We start from the raw sequence: 25,678 nt of genomic DNA, 5'->3' as shown, positions 1-25,678 counted from the left end.
GAGACAATTTATAATGAAAATGAGGAGAGCAACTTTGAAACACTAAAACAATGCCAAGAGAGTGTAAGTGAACAAGCTTGGTATGCATCTCAGCATTGAACAAGCAGTAACAATGAAAAAATAAATAAGTATCAAAACTTGTGCGGTAACTATATGTCATAGGCACAATAATAACAGAAGATAAGATGTTATGACTATCAGAATGCCAGTATAGTCATATACATAGAATGGCAATCTTTGTGAATCTCAAAACAGAGGTCTCCATCATGGAACCTTGCTATACTTTGCATTGCATTCTAATCCCCATTTGATTGGCACACAAAAATAACTGAACACATGCTTCAAGAGTCATAGATAGCATTCAAAGGTGCCCTCTTCCATATCTTATGATGTGGAACATGGACATCTCTACATTTCCTGAGCAATGTTATAAGGAGAGTGACTGTGATGCTGCTGACATTTCGTGCAAAAAAGAAGAAGATAATAATAATAATAATAATGATAATAATAAACCAACGTCCTTGCACTGGATTGATAATATTTAGACCAAGACAGCTTTTCTGCGACACTTAGAGTAGGAGATGCCCTATATATGATGTCACTGTCATGTGAGCGATACAGCTATTCTGGGACACCAAAAGGATGTCGTGTAGGATGACATATTTTCCACCTAATAATCGGCCGTGTCATGGAATTTTTTCTAAATTTGCTTCAAGTTTCACTAGTCCTGTCAGTTTCATTTCATAGTTCTTATTCTTAAACTGTCTCTTCACAATAAATTCTGTATCATTTCCAGTCACCTTTTGCTCATTGTCCTTGTGATATACTAAATGTAGTGGCAACTGAATGATGCTCATAATACGAAGACCTTGCAAAAGGGGAAAAAGGAAAGTCCGGGAGTTCCTTAAACTTGCTCATATCACCAGTCAAACTTTCAACAACCAATCTTCTACAAGAGTGTATTTTTGCACCTTGCAGAGGTGAAAAATGGGTCCTCTACCCTTTTAGGTGCAAGATTTAGTCATCAATATCTTTCTTTTCTACTGGAAACCTGGCTGGAATCTTCCCACTCATTAACCTCTTGACTTTAGGGCAGATTTCTTGGCTGCACTTGCTTTAAGATGGTAGCTCTCATCAGCAAAGTCTCATATCTTTCGTCTCTCTTCAAGAATTCATCTCATGTCTTTGTTTTATCGAAAAATCAGTGCACTGCAGCCTAACCCTATTTGGTACAAAGTATGTCAAGTGTAATAACTCAACATTCAACTCATGATCAGCACATGTTACCTACACTGTACACTATCAAGTTTCAACTTGCCAGCAATTTACACACAATACACATATTCAACTGTTCAAGATAATGAAGAGTTCTGACCACCCACAAAGTGTTATTAACTACTTACACAAATGGATGCATATTCAATACATCTCCTCTTATGTTCTCCACAGTGATTATAGTGTTAAGAATTATGGATGTCCTATTCAATACATCTCCTCTTATGTTCTCCACAGTGATTATAGTGTTAAGAGTTATGGATGTCCTTGTTACGCCATCAATGCAAGCACATAGAGGTAGTGTCCTGAATGAGGTTGATACAATATAGTCTCGCTCAATGCATCTCAAAGAAAATACAGTGGACTCCCATTGAAACAGAGTTCATGGTACTGGCAGTTTTCTTTGGTTATTTCTTTTTTTTTTATCAAAAAATTGTAATAACCAAATAATTAAATCTACAAAGACAAACAGACGATAATTTGGGGACCTGAATTTTTACTTCAAGTCTGTAACAAAAATTTTGTTATAATCATGTTTTTTTTTTTTGTTTTTTTTTTATAGCCGGAGTACAATGTATGGACAGATACACAAAAACTTGGCAATGAAATATTGTGTATTCCAATGTTGCATTTATGTCATCTTCATGTAAAATGTTTTGAGGTTTCCTCAAGAGCACACTGTAGCTGTTGTGGGTTGGATGCTAAGAATTATCTGGTCTCACAAAGGGTTAAAAAAAATAAAAATGAAATAAAAATAAAACACTTCGCAAAATCGCATCTCTTTCCTTTGACAGCAGCTTATATCAGACATCACATCTTGACACGCAAACTCTATTTTTAAAACAATCTGATCAAGGCCATTTGGTACTAATACCTGATAACCTACAACGTGATGCCAGATACTGTGGAAACGAGGCAAGAAACATTTCACCTTCTATCTAGAGAGCCAGTCATGCTGCTGGTTAAAATTTGTGACATTTTGGTAAAGGTTGCTCTGGCAAATGTACCGAAAGCCATCTGAAACACCACAGAGACCGCACAGCGCTAGCGTGACTTTTTCAACTTTGCGTGAAGTTCGCTGTGACCTTTCGCAATTAAATTTTCATCATGTGACCTCTCTCTGCACATCCCCGGCAACACTACACACAGAATGTGCAACTTTAATAGCAAGCTAGGCTACTAGTTTACATCATGGGATATAGTTGCATGCAGCAAACATTTGAACCATTGGGGCATGCTCATCATTGGGGACAAAAACATGTGATACTTCTCCACTGCCACAACATCATGGTTTCTAATTCTAATGGGAATGAGAAGGTCAAATAGTGCAATTTTCAGTATCCTTATGTTTCCAATTGAGAATGAGTCTGTAAACTTTGTCTCAGTCTCTTTCCAACAAAGATGAAAATAACCCTCATGCCTATTCTGGTATCCCACGGAGTTTTGTTTTTACATGATCATTTATTTTCATTTTCTTTTCCTCTAATCAGTCTATGTTTAGCATCATTTCCACAGCTAAAATCAACAAGTTCAGGCTCATTTATCCCAGGGTTGTCACTGCCATTAGATTGCAGCATTCTGAAATAAATTTTCAAGGTTATTTCTCTTACAATTAATGATGGGTTAAGGTAAATTCTTGGTCAAGAGCTATACAGTATCTGAATCCATACCAGCCGAACACTTCTCCTAAGTTCCTAAATGCAACTCAAATATATATATTATATATGCACACAATTTTTCTTTTTAATTGTTCTTTTATGAAAAAAAAAAAGGCTAACTGGGTAGTCCAATGAGAAATCTTCAAGTGTTGACGAATATATCCTACACAGCAATAACCAAATTATAAATGGACAATTTATGATTACTGTCAGGGTTGAAACGACACTCCTCAACCATACAAACCCACCAATGGGATGAAAGTTATACCCATTAAAGATCTATTAAAGGAATTTACCATGATGACAATATCCCAACTGTAACAAATAAAAGATAAAACACACACACACATACACACACACGCATACACACAAAAATGCATCCAAAATACATAGGACAGATCACTTACAGAAATGGAGAGCTCACTCAAGCAGGTACATTGTATATTGTTGTAGATTAAAGGGTGTGTACAGTTCTGTACAGTTCCAAAAACAAGGTGAAACAAAGAGATCCTAATAAAGTTGTGGCATGTCGCCTTTTATTATTAGCACTTTTTTGGATATCTCAGCCATTTGAAAACCAATTTTCATCAAATAAACATTGAATCCTTCTCAAAATTACATGCTCTTTCATATTTCATAAGAGGCTTTTCATTATCTCACTTAAGAATGTTCAAAACATGACTCCCGCACCTCAACCAGTACTGTACAGTCCCTTTAAGGTAGGAAATCTGGAAGAGATCTAAAGCAAAATCTAGAGCACCACTAGAAAGCAGAGGATACAATAATGACTGGCAAAGACTTTAGAGGCAGGAAGTCATTAGCAAAGGTGTTCCGCGGCATCTGACATACCAGCCTCAGTTCTGTGAATGTGAAGATCTCACACTGTACTCGATAATTCTACAGAGGAAAAAGTCACTAATTTTCTGCTCCCTTGTGATAAATACTTTCTCCATGCCTACCTACAACAGAGAAACCAGAGACATGGTGCTCTTGCCCGTCTTCAATCTAAATTTTCAACAAAAGTAAATTCCTTTCAAGTAAAATTCAAAGATATGCCATCTTTGTCTTATTTTTGTCTTCCTGATCGAAAAAACAAATGATGTGACCTATTCGAGTGACAGCAAAGTCACATGATCATGGCAGCTTCTAAATAATGCTGCAGAGAGAACACAACTGATGTGACTGACATTCATATACAGTTGAACCTCTCGTATCCGGACAAGTCGGGACCGGGGCTCGTCCGGATAAGGGATTTGGCCGGATACGGGAGACTCAATGCTTTATACATGTAGAGTCTACATATACATGTACATACACATGTACTGATGTAGCCCATTGTAGTACCACATGTAGTAATGTGTATACTGCAACCTTTTCATTGTTACACTCAGTAACAGACCCCAAAATAGAGATTCGTGTTTGCAAGAATGAAATCATTTTCTTTTATAAATTCTTGGGATGATTTACCAAAATAATTATTAAGAAATATATGCGTTGGGAATCCCCCTTTCCTCCCGTAATTATTAAAAAAAGATCAAAAAATCACGGCGAGATTGCGTCCGGATAATAGAGAGATCCGGATAAAGGGAGGCCGGATAATAGAGGTTCAACTGTAATGGCAGATGCTCTTGACATATCTTATTTGATTTCACTGCTATTTTTACCTTGACACAGCCTTCACTACTCATCGACAATTCTTTTCTTTTTTTTTCAGTTACTGGTACACACTTAGCTTAGTTTAGAAGCTCTTAAAAACTGGAGTATATTATTTCTGACTCAGACAAGCAAATCAATCAAGTGATGATACTCTAGATAGTGTATGATTAAGAGTACAACAATGTCAAAACTACATTCGCATTACACTAAAAGGTAAGCCCCTATGATAGACAAAATTCTACAACGCCACTGCCATAAGAGAATTCATGTTATTCCACACAAGGTATAACATCCTAAAATAATCAAATTCATTTGACTTTTGTTACACCTTTTGTTCTGAATATATGACTTGTAATCACAAAATACCCACAACCTTAAATACAATGCACTACTACATAGATCAATGGACAGTCAAGATTACTCAAACAAAATATATGAATACTATATCATGTGAAATATGGGAATATTCCACACCTCTTAACGACAACTGTGAAGATGTACAGAACTAGAAAGAGAAAATTACAGGGAGAATCTCTCATTGTTTTGCCCTGATCACCATCAAGAACAATGCCCGAGCAGGACTGGTTACGGCTAGATTCAAATCAGCAAACGGCACCCACGCTACATGAACCCTTGCAGTACAGAACAGCACCAACACGTGCGATGACTTGCGTACAGCGCACACACACACAGCACAGCTATACTGTGTAGTGTGTAGCGCATGGGCACAAAACCACTGCCTTCTCCCCGAACAGATCATGAATGGAAGGGGGTGAAAATAGCTTTGAAATGTGTAAGCTCATTAGTAGATAAAATCCTACCTCACAGTCGGTTAGAATCACTCACCAGGCTGGATCCATTGGATACATTTGTCAGCAGAAAAGTATGGACTGTTTACCCAAACCCTTCACAAGCTCAGCAATCGTAGTACTCAGTAAGAATCAGTGATAAAAGAAGAGAATTCAGGGAGGGGAAAAAAATCAAGGCACCTCAAAATCTTTTTGTGCACACACACACACACACACACACAGACCAGGGTCCGTTCAGCTGTCGTCTGCTTTCTTTCATTCAAAAAATGCTAACCACCAGACAGTATGGCCAGTGTGCACGTTGCAGTCTGTGTGTATGTGTGTGTGTGTGTGTGTGTGTGTGTGGGTTGGGGGCATGTCTATGTGTGAGGTTGTGTGTATACACACAGATGAAGTTGCAGAGACACTGGCGGTCAGGTTTGACCCAAATTTTGTGAATATTACCCTTGACCTTAGATGTTGAATCTATAGTATTGTATAAATAACATTTTTTTTGGGGGGGGGGGGAGCAGAGCAGTGAAAGAGAGATACTGTCAAAAAATGTAACACATAAATCATTAGAAATGATCATATAGGCCTTGGTGTAAGAAATGAGATTTTAGACTTGATGACATCACACAACAAAATATATATATTTTTTTGCCAGTCCTGAGTCAGTTGCCCATAAGCATAGTCATGAATTTCAGTCTTATCTGGTATTTGTGCTACCATCCTTGTTAATCTTTTTTTTTTTTGTCATCTAACAATTTTTTTTTTCTCAAGACATTACTTAAAAAAAAAAAAAATCTGATAGAACAAATCAAATCTTTTTCATGACAGGTGAATTTCATGGGAAGACAGTGCAAAACACTTCTTTATCTGAACAGATGCAACTCTTTCCTTCAAACCTTTAATATAATAATAAATGTCTGTTCTTCCTTTTAAAAAATCAATAATGTAGAACTTCAACAAAATATCTGTGTGTTCCTTGAGCATATCTAACATAATCATAAAAACAGTTAACTTTTAATTCTGTGGCTTGCATATACTAAAAAATCAATATGACATATTATCTTCAAATACAGATCTTATAGACACTTGAAGAGACACGTTTAGAAAATTGGTGGATGTAATTAATGGTTCTTTTGTCAATATTTTGTGATTTCCTCTTTATCCCCAACAGAGATTTTGTGTCTTATATCTCAATTTAGAGAAATGAAATGTAGCATAAAATGCTTTTGATGTTATCTGGACAATTAACCATTATTAGAAATGGATGTCAATTGTATTTGAAAGTTTCACAAACAATTATTCTTATTCAGTTTTATCTGCTGAAATAACATTCTGAAATATAGGAATGTGATTGATTTCTTTTTTTAATCAATGGAAAGATAGTCACAGAACAGACTCGCTCATCTAAATAATGTAGAAATTTGTTAATTATGTGTAAAAAAATTTATAACAAAAAATAATAAATCAACAATTAAAAAAAAAAGACTGAACAAATAAAACACAAATAAAAGTTCACTTATTTGTTTTATGCTCTGGAAACCAGCAATTACTGGATACAATATTTCTGTGGTGTAGTGGTGTCTTTGTAAATACTGATTGTTACTTTTCACTAAAATAATAATAAAAAAAACACAGCAAAACAAAGAGGTCCTAATAAAAGGTGGGTCCCACCTTTTATTGGGACCTCTTGGTTTTTGGATATATCAGCCATTTGAATTCCTCTTAAAATTGTACTCTCTAAAAAAAAGAATCAAGTGAAAATATTCACTCTTGAAGGAGTGAATACAAAAAAAAGAGTGAATTTAGAGTGAAATTGGAGTGAATTCTAAGTGAAAATGAACATTTTCACTCAGAATTCACTCCAATTTCACTCGAAATTCACTCTTTTTTGTATCCACTCCATCAAGAGTGAATATTTTCACTCGATTTTTTTTAGAGAGTATGCTACTCAATACGGTGCTTTAATACCCGTTAATCAGGAACTGCTTTAGCAGGAACCACCCTCCAGTGCAAGAAAACTTGATGCACAAATTTTTCATATGTTAGTTCCACCACTCAATCAGACCCATAAACCGCTTTATCAGGAGAAATTCTGGCAGAGACACTTCTATTGCGTGTCATTAATATCTAAAAATAATAAGTAAATCCTTACAAATAATCTCGAGTATTTCATTTCCTCAACAGAAGTTTTGATGATACATTTGCAAAATTATGAGACTATTGTGTGTGTGTTTTTTAATCACCTTTTTGTGTCTGTGTGCTACAGCACGTGTGTACTTGTTCCTGTGGTTCTCAGTGGATTGAAAATTTTGTATGGTTTAGTGTAATGTCCGTATACTGGGCCTCATGTTTTGTGGTTTGCAGGGGCCAATACCGCGTAAACGGGAGAAAAACTTGTCTCTCGACCCCTCCCGACAGCGGTGAGCACTGTATTTCATTTTAAGGCATAATTAACTATTTGCAGATGAAACAAAAACCCAGCATTAGTGCTTCAAAATCATTCTAAAATGTGAGTTAGGGATACATGTAGAAACAACCAATGCAAAAATTTGAACTAGTATAATAAATGTTAAGTATTCTTAAATATACAAAATGTGAACAATAGTTATAATAAAAATGTTTCTAGACTAAACTGTCTACAGTTATGGTTTAATGAGAAAAATAGTGGTATCTCCTTATATTTTAGGCTTCACTGCAAAAAAAAACAAAAAAACAAAAAACAAAAAACACCAACAACAACAAAACAAACAACAAATTATATGGTAGGATGTTTTGTGATACAACTGACCTACACATATGCATCAAAAGTGATATCTTGAACATTTTTTTTTTTTAAATCACTGCTCCCAAAGGTAAACAGGACCTTTAAGTGGTTTATAATTAGCTTCCAAAAAGTTAAAACCTGAATTCCCATCTTAACCAAAACTATACCATCCCTTTTGATGTAATGGACCCCCTTGTTATGGTTAGTATCAAACTATTTTTAAGACAAGAGGTCGAAGACCATCAGCTGTAGTTCGGATGCAAACATTATCCTCTGTCACAAGGTTTGACAAGATTTTGAAGATGTACATATGATATTTTATGTTCTCTTTTTAAAAATATCCATCGCTTGCCAAGAACTGCTACAAGAAATTCTTCAAGAGTCAGTCCTGGAAGAGAATAAAACCCAATAAACATGTGAATTGAGTGAATGCAGCAATATTAGTAGAACCCATTAGTAAAAGCTGAGGAAAATCAGACTATCTGTTCAAAAGTTATGAATTTTTGAAAGTTTGGTGCCACTATCACTGGATGACAAGACTACTATGAAAAAACAAAATTAAGAAAATGTTAAGAAAATCTGACATATTTTCACTTATCAAGCAAAATGAAAGAGCACTTTATGTACTTCTTTAAGAAAGCAGAAGGAATTATATACCTGTAACATGTCAGTAACAAGTGAAGGGAATGTGTACTTTTTGTTAAAAAAAACATGACAGTTTGTGAATCTCTCTACATATTTTCTTAATATCATTTTACTAATTTGATGTCCAACAGTTGCTGTAATTAAAAACAGGGTGTATTATCTAATCATGGATTTGCTAATTTTTACAGAAAAAGAAAATACATGTAAATCCTTTGGAATATAATGATGAAAATTATAATCTTAAATAGCTTCTACGAAGAAGCCAATTAATATTTTTGAATCACTAGTAACATATAGTATCGAGTACATGTATATCATGAGACTTTTTTCAAACGATGCTGGATATTCACTGGTGCCTATACAGTTACGCTGTACAGTCTGTGTCTAAATTAAATTTTCGAACTGAGGGCTACTGTAAAACTAGAAATTAAAATGCAAGCGAAAGTTCTTGTCTACACTATTATGCATGAAATGCCAGGGGCAATTTGCAAAAATTTCAGGTTTTACAGTACTAATCAATATTTACCAGCAACTCCTTATCTTGTAATATTGGAATCATAATCATGCATTTGCCACGTACAGATGTGGGAGCCAGTGCAGTCGTGAGTTTTAAAACTAAAAGCAATGTCTGAGATTGATATCCATATTATCACTTCTTTGGTGAAACAACGCCCATGTTAACTGAATGATTTAGGGACAATAAATCATCGAATTGAATATTTGCAACCAGCTGGTGACTTGTCTGAAATATAGAGTGATGGAGACAGGCTTGGTGAAAATCATTTCTCTCCTTCTGTGGCCTGATCTATTATCAATGTGTCTAGAGAGCAGAATGGCTCCCCCCCCCCCCCCAACACCTAATATCAATGGCTGTCACATAGTGCAACTTTGATGAAATATAAGTTATGTTCCGACACTGATCATTAATTTCAAGGACAGCTAACCTCAAGATTTTGTCGACGAAATGACCGATTTCGTACTGAAATTGACCGTGCTACACTTGGCGCCCCATAGAACATATTCTCGAGGTTAAGGATCGCCATCTGAACATAACTACTGATGTTACGACTTACAGAAGTCTTCACTAGATGGTTCTTTTTGAAGATGAACTTGAGAGGAACAAAAATCATGTCCCTCACATCACTTTGTTCTCAATATCTATGCAATGATCTAGCAATGGCAACTTTGCAAAACGGGAATGGGGTGCTTTGGTTGATGAATAACTAGCAAAAATGATTTTACATCTCCCTGCTTGAATTCAACATGAGAATTGTGAGGTGATGACATCATATGCCTTGACTAAATTGCTGTGATGGCAAACAATCAACTATTTAGCAAAAACATATTAGACTAAAATTTAAAGGACAAGTTCACCTTAATATAATGTGTGGATTGAGAGAATGCAGCAATATTTGAAGAACACATTCAAATGAGAGATTGAGGAAAATCAGACAATCCATTCAAAAGGTATGAATTTTTGGAGTTTTAGTGCTGCCATCACTGGATGAGAAGACTACTACAGTTTGTGACGTCACACAAGTAGAAAGATATGAAGAAAATGAAACATATTTTCACTTTTCTCTCATAATATAAGAGCACTTGACTTGCCCCTTTTAGAAGGCAAGGGGAATAATATTACCCATAACATGCATAAGTAACAAGTACAGGAAATGTGTACTTTTCAAAGAAAATAAAAATAAATAAAATTTGTGGAATTCTCTTTATGTTTGCTTGGCATCGTTGTACGAGCGTGACATGACAAACCATAGTAGTCTTCTCATCCAGAGATGGTGGCACTGAAAATTTTAAAAATTCAAAACCTTTAAATGGGCTGTCTGATTTTCCTGAAGCTTTCACTGATGTGTTCTGCTATTGCTGCATTCACTCAATCCACACATATATTAAGAAGAGCTTGTTTGTTTGTTTTTTTTTAACTTTGTGTCTTTGTTTGGACCAATTCTATTGAAATTCACACTGCTTGGCTTGTATGTATTCACTCTTCTCATGAACATCCAAAAAAAAAAAAGACAAGGATCTGTATTATAATATCAAAAACTTGTATCTATCCACATAGCCTCTTCACTGCTTTCCAAGATAGCCTTAAATATTTTTCAATACACTCACACAAAGCAAAGGATCCATTGTAACACCATTGTCAAGAAGGATATTAGAGGAAAACACCTTGTCATTGTTTAAGCCATCAATTCCCAAAAACCTCATTATTGTGGCTTGGTACGTTCTTTTCACTATAATATTTAATATTCATTGTTTGTATTTCTACATAAGAGCAAAAAATTCTCACTCAATAAAACCTTTTGTTTTGTTTTTTTATTTTGTAGAATGTTCGAAAGTCTCTCACTACATTAATAATTGAATCTGAAATGGGCTTTGCACTTTAGAAGCTCCAATTTCTCTATAAAAATTGGCAAATTTTACCAAATTCCTCTCATAAGGGCAGATTTCATGAGATCTACCGATTGTAGTAAATGTTCCTCCATATACCGGGTATGCAGTGAAATTCAGAGGTGTGAATTTGAGGTGAGATGATAGTTACTGAAACAAAATTCCCCAAGGTCCTAATGTAGTGATGTACTTACACAGCCCATAGCCTTATTAACCATACCACCCACATTATCCCACTTATGCACAGGATGACAGAAAGTTCACATCCACTGCAAAAAGGGGGAGAAGCACATACATTATACCCTTTGGCAGGTTCGCTCACATGATCTTGACATTCCACTCTATGTCAGTTTACAAAAATGAGGCACATAAGAAATTAACCTTTTCTGCTACACATTTCTACATTTGGGCCACTGAAAAACATCACCATTAGAAGTCTCTGTGAAGAGATTGCATGATATGATCCATGAGATGAGAAGTAGAAAGGTATTAAAGGACAAGTTCACCTTCATGCATATGTGGATTGAGTGAATGCAGCAATATCAATAGAACACATCAGCAAGAGTTTGAGGAAAATTGGACAATCCGTTTTAAAAGTTATGAATTTTTGAAGTTTCTGCTTAGTCACCGCTGGATGAGAAGACTACCTGTGAAGTCGCATGTGTACAAGTATATATAGAAAGGATAAGGAAAATTCAAGATATTTTCACTTTTCTCGCATAATAAAAGAACACTTGACTTCCCTCTTTCAGAAGGCAAGGGGCATAGTATTACCCTTAACATACGTCAGTGATGAGTCGAGGAAATATGCACTTTTTTCAAAAAGTAACATTTTGCGAAATTCTCTTTATATTTTCCTTATAACGTTGTATGCATGTGACATCATACACTGTAGTAGTCTTTTCATCCAGCAGTGACTGTGCAGATACTTTAAAAATTCTTAACTTTTGAACGGATTGTCCGAAGATGGGTTCTACAAATATTGCTGCGTTCACTCAATCCACATGTATATGAAGGTGGACTTGTCCTTTAACACCCCAGAATACACACAGTGTTGGGTCCCAACAAATTCTCAACAACCGGACAAACATTGCAAAGGGGCATTTCTGAAGGACTTACCCTTCTACCAACTGCTCCGTCAGCTGTGGGGGAGGCTCCTTCATTAGCTTTCTCTTCTTCAAAGGAATGGAGGACTCATCGATGACAGGACACACCGTCACCGTCGCCGCCACCTCAGGGGTCTTCTTCTTGTTCACTTTGAAGAGCTGCTGAGATGCCTTCTTCACACGGACAACAGCCCTTGGGAGGGAAGCAGCCTGTTGCTTGGTGCTTTCTGATGCAGTAGGCGACACGTCAGGTGCCGAAGAGATGCTGGTGCTGGTGCTGATGGTGCTGGTCGTGGTGACCATTGTAGCAGGAGAAGTGGTTGGCAGAGAAGATGAGAATGTGGTGGGGCAGCTGGTAGTGGCTGTCACAGCAGAGGGGCAAGAGGTTTCTTTCACAGACACAGGTGGTGTCGGAGGCAGCATCGCAGCCTCCTTGCAAGTATCTGCCAATTCCGGTTTCGACACATGTGCTGCACACACACTTGAGGGGAGTTCTTTACCCTTTGTCAATTCATGAGTTCTTGATTTTGTATCTTTGCTGTCTTTGGTTTCATTTGCTTGCACAAGGGGGATGTCCACCTGAGACTTAGATGATGTTGTAGAGGACAATGATGAGTCACTGTGAGCTGAGGTTGAGGACAAAGAAGATTTTTTATGATTCAGCTTGACTAGCAATGATGACATTTTGCCTGAAAGTAAGGATGATAGAGGCTCTTCATCCGGTAATTCATCGAGGGCATTTATGTTTGTCTTCTTCAGAAACTGTTCTTTGGGCTTTTTGATTCTTCCAGAAATGATCTTCTTTGACTTTTTCTTATCAGCTGTGTTTACTGTCTTTGGTGAGGATTTGGATGGTGACACTTTGGGCAAAGAGGTCTTTTTGGGGGAAACTTTCACTGAAGAAACACGTGTTGGGGAAAGTTTAGATGTCTGTGTTGTAGAGGCACTTTGCTCTGCTTTGCTGACTGACTTTGGTACTTCTAACATGTCCTTACTTCTTACTGATTCGTCACTGGCAGATTTTTCAACAGCGGTACTGCATCTTTCTTCAACATTTTCAATCTTTGAAGAATCTTTAACTGCTTGTCTCTCAGCTGTTGTCACAAGATTTTTCTTCCACCCTTTCTTTGGACCTCGTTTCCTACCCTTCCGCTTTGCTATGGTTACTCCTTGAATGAAAGACTCTTTCTGTGCATTAACTGTGTCCGTATGTTCAGTCTTTGCTACCACTGCTCTTGCAGATTTCACAGCCATTGTCCCTTTTGACTTGCCTGGTGGTCTACCCCTCCGTTTTTGTACTTTTGCAGGCTGCTGAAGGCCTTGCTCTGCGACAACTATGCTTTCCCTTGGCAGAGTGGAGTCGCTGAGGTGGATTTCAGATGTCTTATCATACTGAACTTCATAATCTACGATGGATGGCACAACATGGTTCTCACCAATAGTACTGTTCACAGAATCTATGACCACTGAAAAGGGTAAGCTCATCCCCTGAGCTGTAGTACTTGATGGACCTGTTTTCTTCCTTCCACCAGTCTTCTTGGCTTTTACAAGTGTTTGTGTTGGCTGCTTCACATTTGGCACAATTGGACGAGGATTCTTTGGAGGTCGACCCCTTTTCTTCGGCTGAGGTGCAGGAGGTTGTATGTCCTGAATCAATGTTGGCAACTCAGGAACTTCAGTGGGAGGTAGAACCTTCTTGCGGGAGCGTCCTTTGGGCCATCCCCTACTTTTCTTCTTTATGGGTTGATTTTCACTTGCATTGAGCACCTTAACAGTATCAGCAGATAACATCTCTTCTTTCTTTTTTCTTCCCCTTTTCTTTTTCACTGGGCTCTCCTTTGATTCAGTGCTTTCCTGAGTACCTTGAGAACTATCCCGGTACTGTGAATACACATTGTTATTCTTCACTACAGCAGGTGTTGAATCACATGTCTTTGATGAACTTGACGATGATGGGACAGGTACATCGCCCTCAAAGTCACTTCTTGGTGCCTCTACATGTGCACAAGATGGCAATCTTTCTCCAAGGGCAGAATGTGAGGTCCCCTGATCAAACAAACCAAACACAGACTTTTCATTTGTATTCTCCACCTGAGAATCATAATGATGGCCACCGTCAAGAAACATGCGATACTTCTCACGCTCTCGCTTTTTCTTTCGGTGCCTATTCAGCCTCTGAAGTTTCTTGTAGCGTAAGGCAGTAGCAAGGTAGGAAGGTCGCAGATACGAGTTGTAAGAAGTGTTGAGTTTGGCAATTGATGAAAGGTAATTTTCTGCTGGCTTTTTTGCGTGATGGGGGCTTTGGTGCACGCTGACAAGTGAAAGTGCTGCCATTTGGATGGCTAAAGAGTCCATTTCGAAGAGGAAGGTGGGACTAACTCTGCCCAGCATGCGTGACATGTGATACTTCCGCCGCCTCTTTTTGCAATGCATGGTCAAGTACTGCCAATGTGCATGTTTCAGTTTTCTATGCTTCTCCCGTTTTCCAAAGCCGTACAGCCCATGGTCTGATGTGGCAAGTGGATGAGATTCCAAGACTTCTGTGGGCACTTCAGCTTCTGCTGTGGGAGGCACTGACAGCATCCTTTTGTGCTTGTCACAAACATGTTGGTCCGGATTGCTATTATTGTCCGTGCCGATGCCACTGTCACTGAAAAGCGTCTCCTCACTGACACACGTTGTAGCACTCTGCGGTGAAGGTGTTTGCTCTTTGTGCTTAGCTTGTCCCTCTGTCTGCACATTTTCTACCACTTTCTTGCCCTTCCCCAATCCCACAGAGGTAGAGTGTTCTGGCTCGGCGAAGACATGTGAGTCTTTCTTTCTAACAGACGCCTTACTTGGCTCCTCTAAATTTGAAACGGTCTTCTTGGGTCTGCCCACTTTCCGCGACTTGGGCTTTTTGTGATTGACAGACTTTTGCTCGTTAGTCAATGCCTCTTTTCTAATTGGACTAAATGTGTGTTCTGCATCAGGTATGTCTATGTGTAATGGTGTTGTTGGGCTTACTCTTTGTGGCTCTACAAACATACTCTTTTTGACTGAGCTTTTTCCCTTGATTTTCTTTTTCTTCACAACCTTATCACTACATTTCGTCTTTTCAGTAGGTGACAGAGAGTGGCCATTCTTGGATTTCTTCACCACAGTCTTTTTGGCTGATTTTGACACTGTCTTCAGTAACAGCTCAGGGTATGAAAGACTAGCTCTTGGCAAGGCCACAGACAGCTTGGGGAGCTGTGTGACTTTCTTACTCTTACCACTTTGCGACTTTTGCGTGCTGCTGTCATATCCAACATCTCTGTTGTCTTCATCGCTGTCAATGTTGTTCATCAGAACTGACATGGCCATAGTGGGAGAAAGCCTCCCTGTTTTTATCAGTGAATGGACACTGTCTGAACTTGGCAACTTTGCTTTGGTCTTTTTCTTCTTCTTCACAATCTTAACAACTCCATTGAGGTTCTTGTGACTACTGGCTTTCTTTGCATTAGACTCACTGCCTTTCGGACTCTTTTTAATCTTTTTCTTTTTCACCTTTCCCACTTTTGATGAACTAGGGCTTATGCTACTACTGACTGTTTTCTCAGAAGCAACATCTGAGCTGCGAGGACTTGATTTTGGGGACTTCTTTTTCACTTTGTGTGTAACTGCACCACTATCAGAACTTGCTCTACTGACAACAGGACTGAGTGAGGACTTGACTTTCTTCTTCCCTTTAACTTTGACAGCAGTTTTCTTTACTTTCTTTGTCTTTGGTTGGATATGTACAGTTTCATTTTTCACCTTTGATTTCTTTGTCTTGTGCGAAAGACTCTTACTCTTTTCAGACTCTGAGTGTTCATTATCTTCATCAGAAGAGCTTGGAAAAGACAATAATGGTACATTATGTTCCAACTTCTTGTGAACTTTCCCAACAGATGACTTGCCTCCTTCTGATGATGATGAGGGTGACACCATGGAAGATTTCAATGTTTTATGGACCTTCACCTTTGGCTTTGAGTTGCTGCTTATCTTGGGAGAGCTAACCACTTTGGAGCTTTGCTTTGAGTGCTTCTTTGCAACCATTTCAGATTTCTTCACAGAAGTCACAACTTTATCTTTAGTCCTGGCTTTGCCAATTTTGCTAATCTCCTTTGCCTTTGTCGCTGACTGGTGGTGCTTTACTGCTGTGCTTTTGTCCACGGCTGGTGGATTTGAAACACTAATGCTGTCTGTCAATGAGGAGCTAGGGTATTGAGTTGCAATTTTGGACTTTTTGGCCTTGGTGCCAGCCTTTGGACTGTGCTGCAGATTCCACTGGCCTTGTTTCTGATAATTCTGTTTCATTTTAGGACTGTATCCTGTCACCACAGTGTATTCATGTACTCCCTGCACTCCCTGCTTGGCGCACAGTATGTCCTGGTCCTGTTCATCGCTTGTGCCATTTGGAGTGTTGTCCGATCCTTTCTCACTCACAAGCGCATCAGCACCAAAATTATGAGCATAAGACTGATAGCCGAATTCTGCTTGCTGAGAAGATGGTGTTACCAAGGCAGTTGTTGCATCTTCTCCTTCTCGGACCTCCAACACAGACTCTATCATCATACTGGTGTCTATGGCAAAAGTGTTTGAAGACACCTCAACATTCTCCTGAGGGTTGCCATGACTCTGTTTCATGGCCACTGATGAGTGTTGCTGCTGGCTGGGTACCATAAGCGAAGACTGCGCAACCATGGCAACTGGTGTGTGTGATGTCAGCGCCTGGGTTACCATAGCATCGGATGACAAGCCCATGTTGGTCATATTGTTCACAGTGTGCCCGTTATTCATCGCTTTGCAGTAGTCCACGTTGATGTTGTCTGTCTGCAGATGCTGCTGCAGCTCTGCCTCTGTGAATGAAATGGACTCGTTCATCAGTGAATTTGCCAACGATTCCATCTCAAGCTGTTCAGTGGCGCCGGAGTTGACAATGGCCTGGAGGATATTGTCCTCCACATCCTGCAGTAGGACGTTGCTGCTCTCCTCACTGCTCCCAGCCTGCACCATGACCGAGCCGCACTGCTGGATGGTGGTGATTCCATTGGATGTGCTGGTCCCCACATCGGCGTTGACAACTGCGTCCACGTCAGCCAGGGAGACCTGGACTGGCTCGCCTCCGTGGGCAGCATGGTTGGGATCAAACTGAAGCTGCAGTCCCACACAGCTGTCCATGGTGGTCTGCTTGGCTTGGCATGGGGCACTGTTCTTGGCAGCACTGCCGGTCAGGTGAGAGGAACCTTTCTTGGTGGAGGTGTTGTTGTTATTCGTGACGTCTCCAGGTTCATTCCCTGGGTCTAGTCTTGCTTGATGAATCTAATGCATAAAGGAGAAAACAAACAAAATGCATGTGAACATATATTGAAGATTTTGCAATTATGGCATTACTACATATACAATTTTACTGAAACAGAAGCAAATATTTAAAAAAAATGCAATGAGGAAAGAAAAAATTATACATGTGAATGAATATGGTGGATTTTGCAATGACAGCAGTACTATGCCCTTACAATTTTACTGAGAAACAGTAGCATACATCGAAAAAATGATGCACCTTTTACCAATTTGCCTTCACAAATATCAACTTCACAGAGTTAGGAATATAATTCCTGAGCATTAACATTGACATTTTCATTAGGAAAATATGGATTCATCGGAGCAAAACATTCAATACTGGGTGAGAAGTAAATTACTACATTCACACAGAGAGAAGCCAATGCACTTCAGAGGAAACATTCCATTCTGGCTTGATTTTGCTATCCATATTGAAGTTCAGTCAAGCATTCATATCCTGAAATGCACCAGAAAACATACTGATAGATGTCAAAATTATGAGAGCAGAAGCAGACATCGCGGCAGCACAGCAGATAAGCCTCGCAACAAGCACTCTCTCCATGCGAGGCTGTTATAGCTTTTCATGAGAGCACTCCCAGACAGTACGCCATCGGGGCATGCTCACTCCCCTGTTTAAATGATCTCTCACAGGGCACTTCCGGCATCATGCAATTATGCACGCATCACACTCTAGGAGCAGGAATCACTGGGGAGATGAACAGGGGGCCTTTCCTCTTTTTTTTTTTCCTCTCACGCTTGATCGCAGCAGCTCAGATATCTGTCTGCCTTCAGAAACTACGCATCACACTCTCCGGCCAGGAATTGATTATGGTTGTTTATTAACATCAAAGATCACTTGTAGTGTTAATGATGACAGGAAATGCATCAACCTTGCTACAAATGCCCCATGCACTTTTTCATGGCACTTTTTTTTTCTTTCTTTCTTTTTTGGTGCAACATCAAGTAACAGCAGTGTTTGGGTAAAATGTTACTGCTTGGTTGAAGTTAATTTCATTCAAAGAGAATATAAGATTGTAATATGCCAAAATCTATTTCATTCTCTTCCAAGGGTCTCCACATTAGTTGTTCACAAGGGTCCCTGAGTCCCAACCCTCCAAAGAGTGCACAGAAGGAACATTATCACCACATAAGACAGGCTCAATTTGTAGCCAACTGCAGCAGAGCTTCGGAGCATTAATGATGGCATACAGGTCAGATTAGTGACGAAATGACGGACAGGTGCTTCTTCCGCAATGCCTGCATCTTGGGCGACTAGAGAGAGTACCCAAAACCATCTTTTACAGGGAAGGACAGACCAGGTGTTCGATGGCAGGAATGCACACCAACAAATTCCTGCTTTTAACCACAGCGAGCGCATTCAATCAAAGTGGCTGGCAACCTGCTCCTAATTCTGTGCAGATGCGGCCATATATTTGACTTGTGAAATGGAAGTGCCCACACGGATCAGCCCCTAATTGGTTCTCATAAAATTTGATACTGCGCCACAGACTGCAGCCATTACATCAGCGCCGCGGCTCTCAAAGTACGATGTAACCGAATCAAGGGAGACATGTCTGGATAATTTTCAATCACCCTGATTGAAACAGACACAGTAGAACTTGCCTCATCGCTCCGTCTGAAGCTTCCAAATTAATTTTCACAAAATCTGCCAAATGAACAGGGTGGGAAAGACCAGTGATTTCAAGAGGTATCTAATCTATGAAATGCACATATATTTTGTAGAACAAAGACTTCTCTTTGACATTGTCAGATTGTTTTCCTTTAAACCATTCAGTGCCAGTGACTTTGGAGGGCGTGTACAACGCTTTTGGGTTTTCTTTGCCAATTGGCGCTCAAAGCATGCAAAGGGTTAAGTCTAGCCATTATTGACCCATATTCCCTCACTTTACTGTGTACTGTATAAATCTTATGTCATTCATTTCAGAGTTTTTATTCATCTACAAATTACATGAACAAAAATCATTCCTTTTGGTATTAACAGAGATGCATTGCATGTCTTTCAGGTGGAATTTACTTCAAACTTTTCTCCTGAAAAGGGATAACACCTATTTCTCATTCTGCCCTTGTGACTCATAATCAGAAATTCAACCACCCACAGAAATATCTCACAAATCCTGAGTACGCAAATATTGCAATTACAAAGTAAGTAACATATACAGTAATTTCTGCAAATTTTGAATAAATCAGACCTTCTTACTTTAGAGTCTCATAACTTCCTCCCTAAAAATAAGTGGGTTGAAACCAAGCAGGTTACTGTCATGTCATTGTCCAATGCGAGTAATTTGAACTGAACTATACTTGAATCAAATTATACCATACAAACTCATATAAGAATGTACTTTTAAACACTTCTTTGGGTAGTCTTTTCCTAAGATGTTAAGATTGGATCAAATCATAAAATGCATTCATTGGCTTGGTACCATTCTCATAATCATTTCACAATCTTTTCATTATTCTAAAATTAAAAATATTCACTTCAATACGAAAAAACAAAAATAAACCTCAGAGCCTCAATAAAAACACTGTTCCATTTCATTGTAAAATGACAAAAAAAAATGCTAAACAAAGATCATGCTTTTTATCTCTCATACCAATTAGAAATGATACAGTAATCTAAAAATTAAGACAAATCCAAGGTATACATAATACATTCCCATCTTAACTGAAATAATTATGGCTCTAACAGCCTGTAAAATGTTGATGGGGTCACTGAACCTTCCAAATACATTTTTGCCTTTTGTCTTGCTGACTTTGTCAGAGAACAATTACGACACTCTTCGCACGCCAGAAGTCACGAAGCTGCTCTCCCATAAAGTCATTTCATGCATATCAGCACATTTACCATTTCCCCACACCCAATTTAGAAACGCCTGCTCTTCACTTACCCCTGAAATTGAAAATCGTGCCACCCAACCTCGCAGATGATACACTTATGGGGGGGGAGGAGGATATATCCCCACGGAAACCGATGACAGGGCTGTACACTGCAATATCCTTTCCCCCCATGCCCCCTCAAATGCAGGGGGATATTAATGAAGGCAGATGGTAAGATGCATGCCTATCCAAACAAGACACTTCTCCAGGGACCTGTTCACATCTAGTAAAACCTTCTCACTTGAATGCGCAAGTCATATTAAACGTAGCAAATTATACATATATTTCTGCATAGTGTTATTTTTTTTAACCTTCAGTTTTCGTCTTTTCAGCGGCATTGGAATAATCTATGGTAAACAAAACAGGACTCGTAGAATGTTTGTCCAAATTTATCATGTAATGATTCACTGCTATACTTCTTGTCACAAATTTTGTCCAGACATCACCAGAAGAATTTCTGTGAAGGAAACTGCCTTTGATACGAGGGAAGCACTTATTGTGCATGGCATGATTCTCAATACTGAGGATCCAGACTTCCAGTTTAAACTCCAGATTTTCACAAGACATGTGAAATTCATTATAATCAAAAGGCGAAAACATGTGTGGTCTTGTGTGAAATCTATTGCCACTGCGGGCACTAGTTCACAAAGAGCATTTTGATGTGAGAAAAATGTGTGACTGAGGTCTTTAAAGTACCTCCCTTAGAGCTCTACATCCAGCATCTAATGATCGCAATTGCACTCTTCTGCAGGTGTGCTCTTTCCCATCTCGATCGCGAAGTCGGGCGCAAGAGGGTATTAAGGACACCGGGTTCATTCATTGTTTAACGCCTCTCTGGTTCTTATCGCACAATACCGTCTTGTCCATTATAACTGCTACACTAAGTCACAGAGGTGACACGACTAAGTCCAGCGACGCCATGTGAGCGCAGAGTTCGCACTCAATCTGGCTAAGGGAGGTATGAGTTACGCCAGCAATTTGTCAGACAGAGGTGGAAGCTGAGGTGCTCCTTGGCCACTAACTTGATTACCAGATGGGAGCCTCATTAGCTCTTTTCTGGGGGGGGGGGGGGGGGAGGGGGCGATGGGGGATGGGGAGGAAGAGGGGGTAGGGGAGGAAGAGGGGGTAGTGGAGGAGATGAGGAGAGTGGGGAAGATAGAAGAGGGGTGGAGAAGAGGATGAAAGGGGGGTTGGGAAGGGGAGACGTAGAGAAAGTAAGAGGACCAATGCAGTGCAGAGTCCATCTCTACGGTGGGATACATTGTAGGAATGAATAATACCTGGCATGGATTTGAAATTTTGCTTACTGGTTTATGCGCAATAGCATAGTGGATAAGACTCCCGACTCCCATTCGGAGGACCCGAGTACGAATCCCACCCAGTGCTTACATCCTTGGACAAGATGTTTTTACCCACTACGTCCCTCACGACCAAGGTTTATAAATGGGTACCTGGCAATGCTAGGGTAATAATAATAGCAGGGCCCTTTAGTAGAGCAGTGGCAACACTGAAGAGACTACCCTGGGTAAATAAGACAAGACCTTCTTATTATTCTTATTCTTGTTATTATTATTATTATTATTCTTATTCTTATTCTTCTTCTTCTTATTATTATTATTCTTATTATTCTTATTATTATTTTTATTATTATTATTATTATTATTATTATTATTATTATTCTTATTATTCTTCTTATTATTCTTATTATTCTTATTCTTATTATTATTATTATTATTATTATTATTATTATTATTATTATTATTATTATTATTATTATTATTATTATTATTATTATTATTATTATTATTATTATTATTATTATTACTACTACTACTACTACTACTACTCCAGGCGATTCCCCCCCCCCCCCCATCATAGTTTTGCTCACTTTTTCGAGTATGTGAATCATGCAGTGGTGCCAGCTAAGACCAGGCATCTACAAAATCTGGAGAACTACATAATGGAGAATGGTGCATCTGGAGAATTCTGTAAAAAAAAACACTGTGCCACGGGATCGAAAAATGGTTTGCAGTCCGTGTTCCACATTAGGTACTACCATGACAAATATGACAAAATACTGCAGAAATAACAATGCTTTGACATACCATGAGGAATCGGACAAATATTGTATGGTTTAATACACATATCTCGTGCTTACAGTCAAAGAGAATGTTATTTCATCAGCACAATTGTCAGAGCAGACTGGTGAAAAAAAATCTGACCTTGCAGTGGACTTACACCATGTCAAACCAGACATCCCTGCTGAATCTGAATCAAGAGCCACAAATCGCAGTCACCTCATTTATCAATCCCGAGTATGAATCTATGAGTCCTCTCCCTCATTAAAACTCCTGGCGTTCAGCATTGCTAGAGAGGGAGGTCACAGCTCTGATTTTTTTCCCCCTACCTTATTTCTTTTTTTCATTTTTTTTCTTTCTCTTCTATTGTCACTTATTGAATGCAGGTGCTTCAATAGGGTTGGGGTTTGGGGGAATAGGGTTATTGGATGCTGAAATGAAAATACTGGCAATATTGGAGTCAGCAATCACAGCCGAGCATGGCACATATGACGACGGTAGGAAGGGGGGAAAAAAAGAGAGGGGAGCTTGATGAAATGAAGTGGGAGGGAGGAATCAATACATCACTGGTGGTAAACAAGGATCGGGTGGCCTCGCATATAAATAGTGTTGTCATCCAGGCACTACGGCTGTTACAAATCTAAGCTGCTACAGTTCTATAGATCTGGGTATAATGCAACCTCTGTTGATAAAGCTCTACAACTTAATTTTCTATTTCGTGCTCCTCTGGTATAGCATTTACTCATAAGTCACCTTGAGTGTCATTAAACTCTTCGTGCACTAACCTCTGGTAACCCACATCCCCGCCCCCTCATACATTAGATGGGATTAACTGATATATTACGATCACATTGGTTTGCCAGAATGTACAACAGTGATTAACTTGTGTTATCACTGTCTGCAAAATATACTGTGTAAGCTATCGCTTGAATCTAGAACACTTAGTCCTCAGAGGGTGGAAATGTGTTGTGTTTTCTAAACTATCATCTAATATTCATTATCACTTGCTTCTATTTCCCTCCTCTTTCACTCCATCTCTTCACAAGATGGAGTATGTAGGCCTATTGATACATCATCACTAACCAGCAGTATGACCTCATCAAAAATAAACTCTGCCCTCTGACTTACTCTGGCATTTCAGTCCTACCACTTGTCACCTCTATGCTCCACTCCAACAGCTTTTTAAACTCTCCTTTTCATCCTTACATCATCTCTGCACCTAGACACAAAGTCATTCCTATACACCCCTTATCACCTATAGAGTAATTACAGACCAAGGGGGCCATCCATTTTCTTAAATGTTTTCCTGTATCCCTCTGTTCCTATCCCAATCATAGATGTTATTGGTGTCAGAAAGCAGGGGGCAAAGCTGAAACCCTACAAAAGGCACGCTCATGCTCAGATCAATTAGTCACCGCACAATATCAAAATCCATACAGTTTAGCCGGTCGATTGGGCTGCCTGCTATTATCGGGCAGGGCGCGACGCGTTGCTCCTAATTAACGTGATTACAAAGGCGGAGGAGGTTGCCATCTCGCTGTGGCATTTATCAGCTAATCTCCAGCTCCATCTACACGCGTCCTCCATCCGTCTCAAGGTTTGAATAACACAATTAAAATTTGACTGGCGCTCATCTGTCACAGAGCTGTAATAAATGGTTGGTAATCAGATGCACTATTTTTTTTTTTTCAATTTCAATTTAGAAATACAAGGACCACCAAAGGGCTTTTAAATTGATGACTCTTTTGTTAAACACTGCTTCATAAGTGTGCATAATGTGCAGAATACGAGCACTGAATCGATACCATCCACTCATGTGTGGATTGTTTTAATCAATTGTACACTCGGGATCTCTCCCTCGTTACTCCGGTGAGATGTAGCAATGACAGTTATGACAAAACAACAGAGAACACCATAATTACCACATGGAAGCTAGACACTGGTATAGAAAGACATTAACCAGTCCTCTGAACTCATTATACAGACACTTGCAATGAGCATGCATCTATGTCCCATCAATCATAATGAAGATGATGAATATTTTTACTGCAATTATGACAATTAACATTATTATTGTAACTATCATCATCATCCTCATGACTGCTGCCGTCATCATCATTATCATCACCATCATCATCATCATCATCTAAAATTTATATTGTACTTATAATGGGGTAGTGTGTTGTGAACAGAAAGGATCTAGACTTTCAATTGGCAGTCCAAAATTTGCATCCCAACTGATGATTTTCTCCTTGGATGACATGGTTTACCCACAATGTCTGAGGTATAAAATATGGGTAAATGGCACAGGTGGGGTAATAAATGATAGCGGTAATGCCCTCTGGAAGAATAGTTTTTACACTGAAGAGGCTACTCATTATATGATTAATATCATATGAAAATCACTATTATTAAAAGAGGTACCATCATCAACTTTTAGTTATGATTTCATCATCATCATCTTTACTGCGAGCCTCAGCCTCAGTGCCAACAGGCTTCATCTGCTGCATGTGCTCCAGAGATTGTAATTCAAGATTGAGACTATTCAGCCACTGAAGGCGGTGCAAACTTCTTGCCTAGTGCTACACCACCATCTCTTGAGATGAATAGATGCTGGACGATGATCTTTACTACACAGGTGCATGCAGGTCCTCAATGTGAATATATAGAAACATTTCACTGTAGCATAATACTGACTAGCCTATAATCTAGGCAGAGGATGCAGCTATTGTCTATGCTGTAATGCTAAACATCTTATGCGGTGAGATTATTGTTTTTGCTAAGCAATATGTCTGATGCGGTAAGACTACGAACAGTGGAAGCATCCACCGCCTATATCCACTTGTTTTGCTTTAGTTGTTGTTTTCTTATTATCGACTATGAATCAGTGGCAGTTTTTTGTACAAAAGCTGCCACCAATTCAAAATCAATAATTAGAAAACAACGACCACAGCGAGACGAGTGGATATAGGTGGTGGATGCTTCGCGTGCATCCACTGTTCATAGTCTGGCTGCATGAGATGAATCCCTTAGCAAAGACAATAGTCTCACTGCA

General features: G+C 39.0%; 1 protein-coding gene across 1 annotated transcript in view; it reads right to left on the bottom strand.

The window, feature by feature from the left end:
• LOC140231123 (uncharacterized) overlaps nucleotides 1-18,315 on the bottom strand; it is a 62,074-nt gene extending 43,759 nt beyond the window's left edge. Inside the window, exons 1-2 of the mRNA XM_072311275.1 lie at nucleotides 18,244-18,315; nucleotides 12,321-17,632 (exon numbers count right to left, since the gene is read on the bottom strand). Of these exons, the coding sequence (XP_072167376.1) occupies nucleotides 12,321-17,632; nucleotides 18,244-18,315 (5,384 nt within the window). The remainder of the gene's footprint in view (nucleotides 1-12,320; nucleotides 17,633-18,243) is intronic.
• Nucleotides 18,316-25,678: the final 7,363 nt, after the last annotated feature.

Source organism: Diadema setosum, chromosome 7 (genome assembly GCF_964275005.1).
Source record: "Diadema setosum chromosome 7, eeDiaSeto1, whole genome shotgun sequence".
NCBI lineage: Eukaryota > Metazoa > Echinodermata > Echinoidea > Diadematoida > Diadematidae > Diadema > Diadema setosum.
Note: the sequence above shows the minus strand (reverse complement) of the source record. Positions and strands in the feature narration are given on the sequence as shown.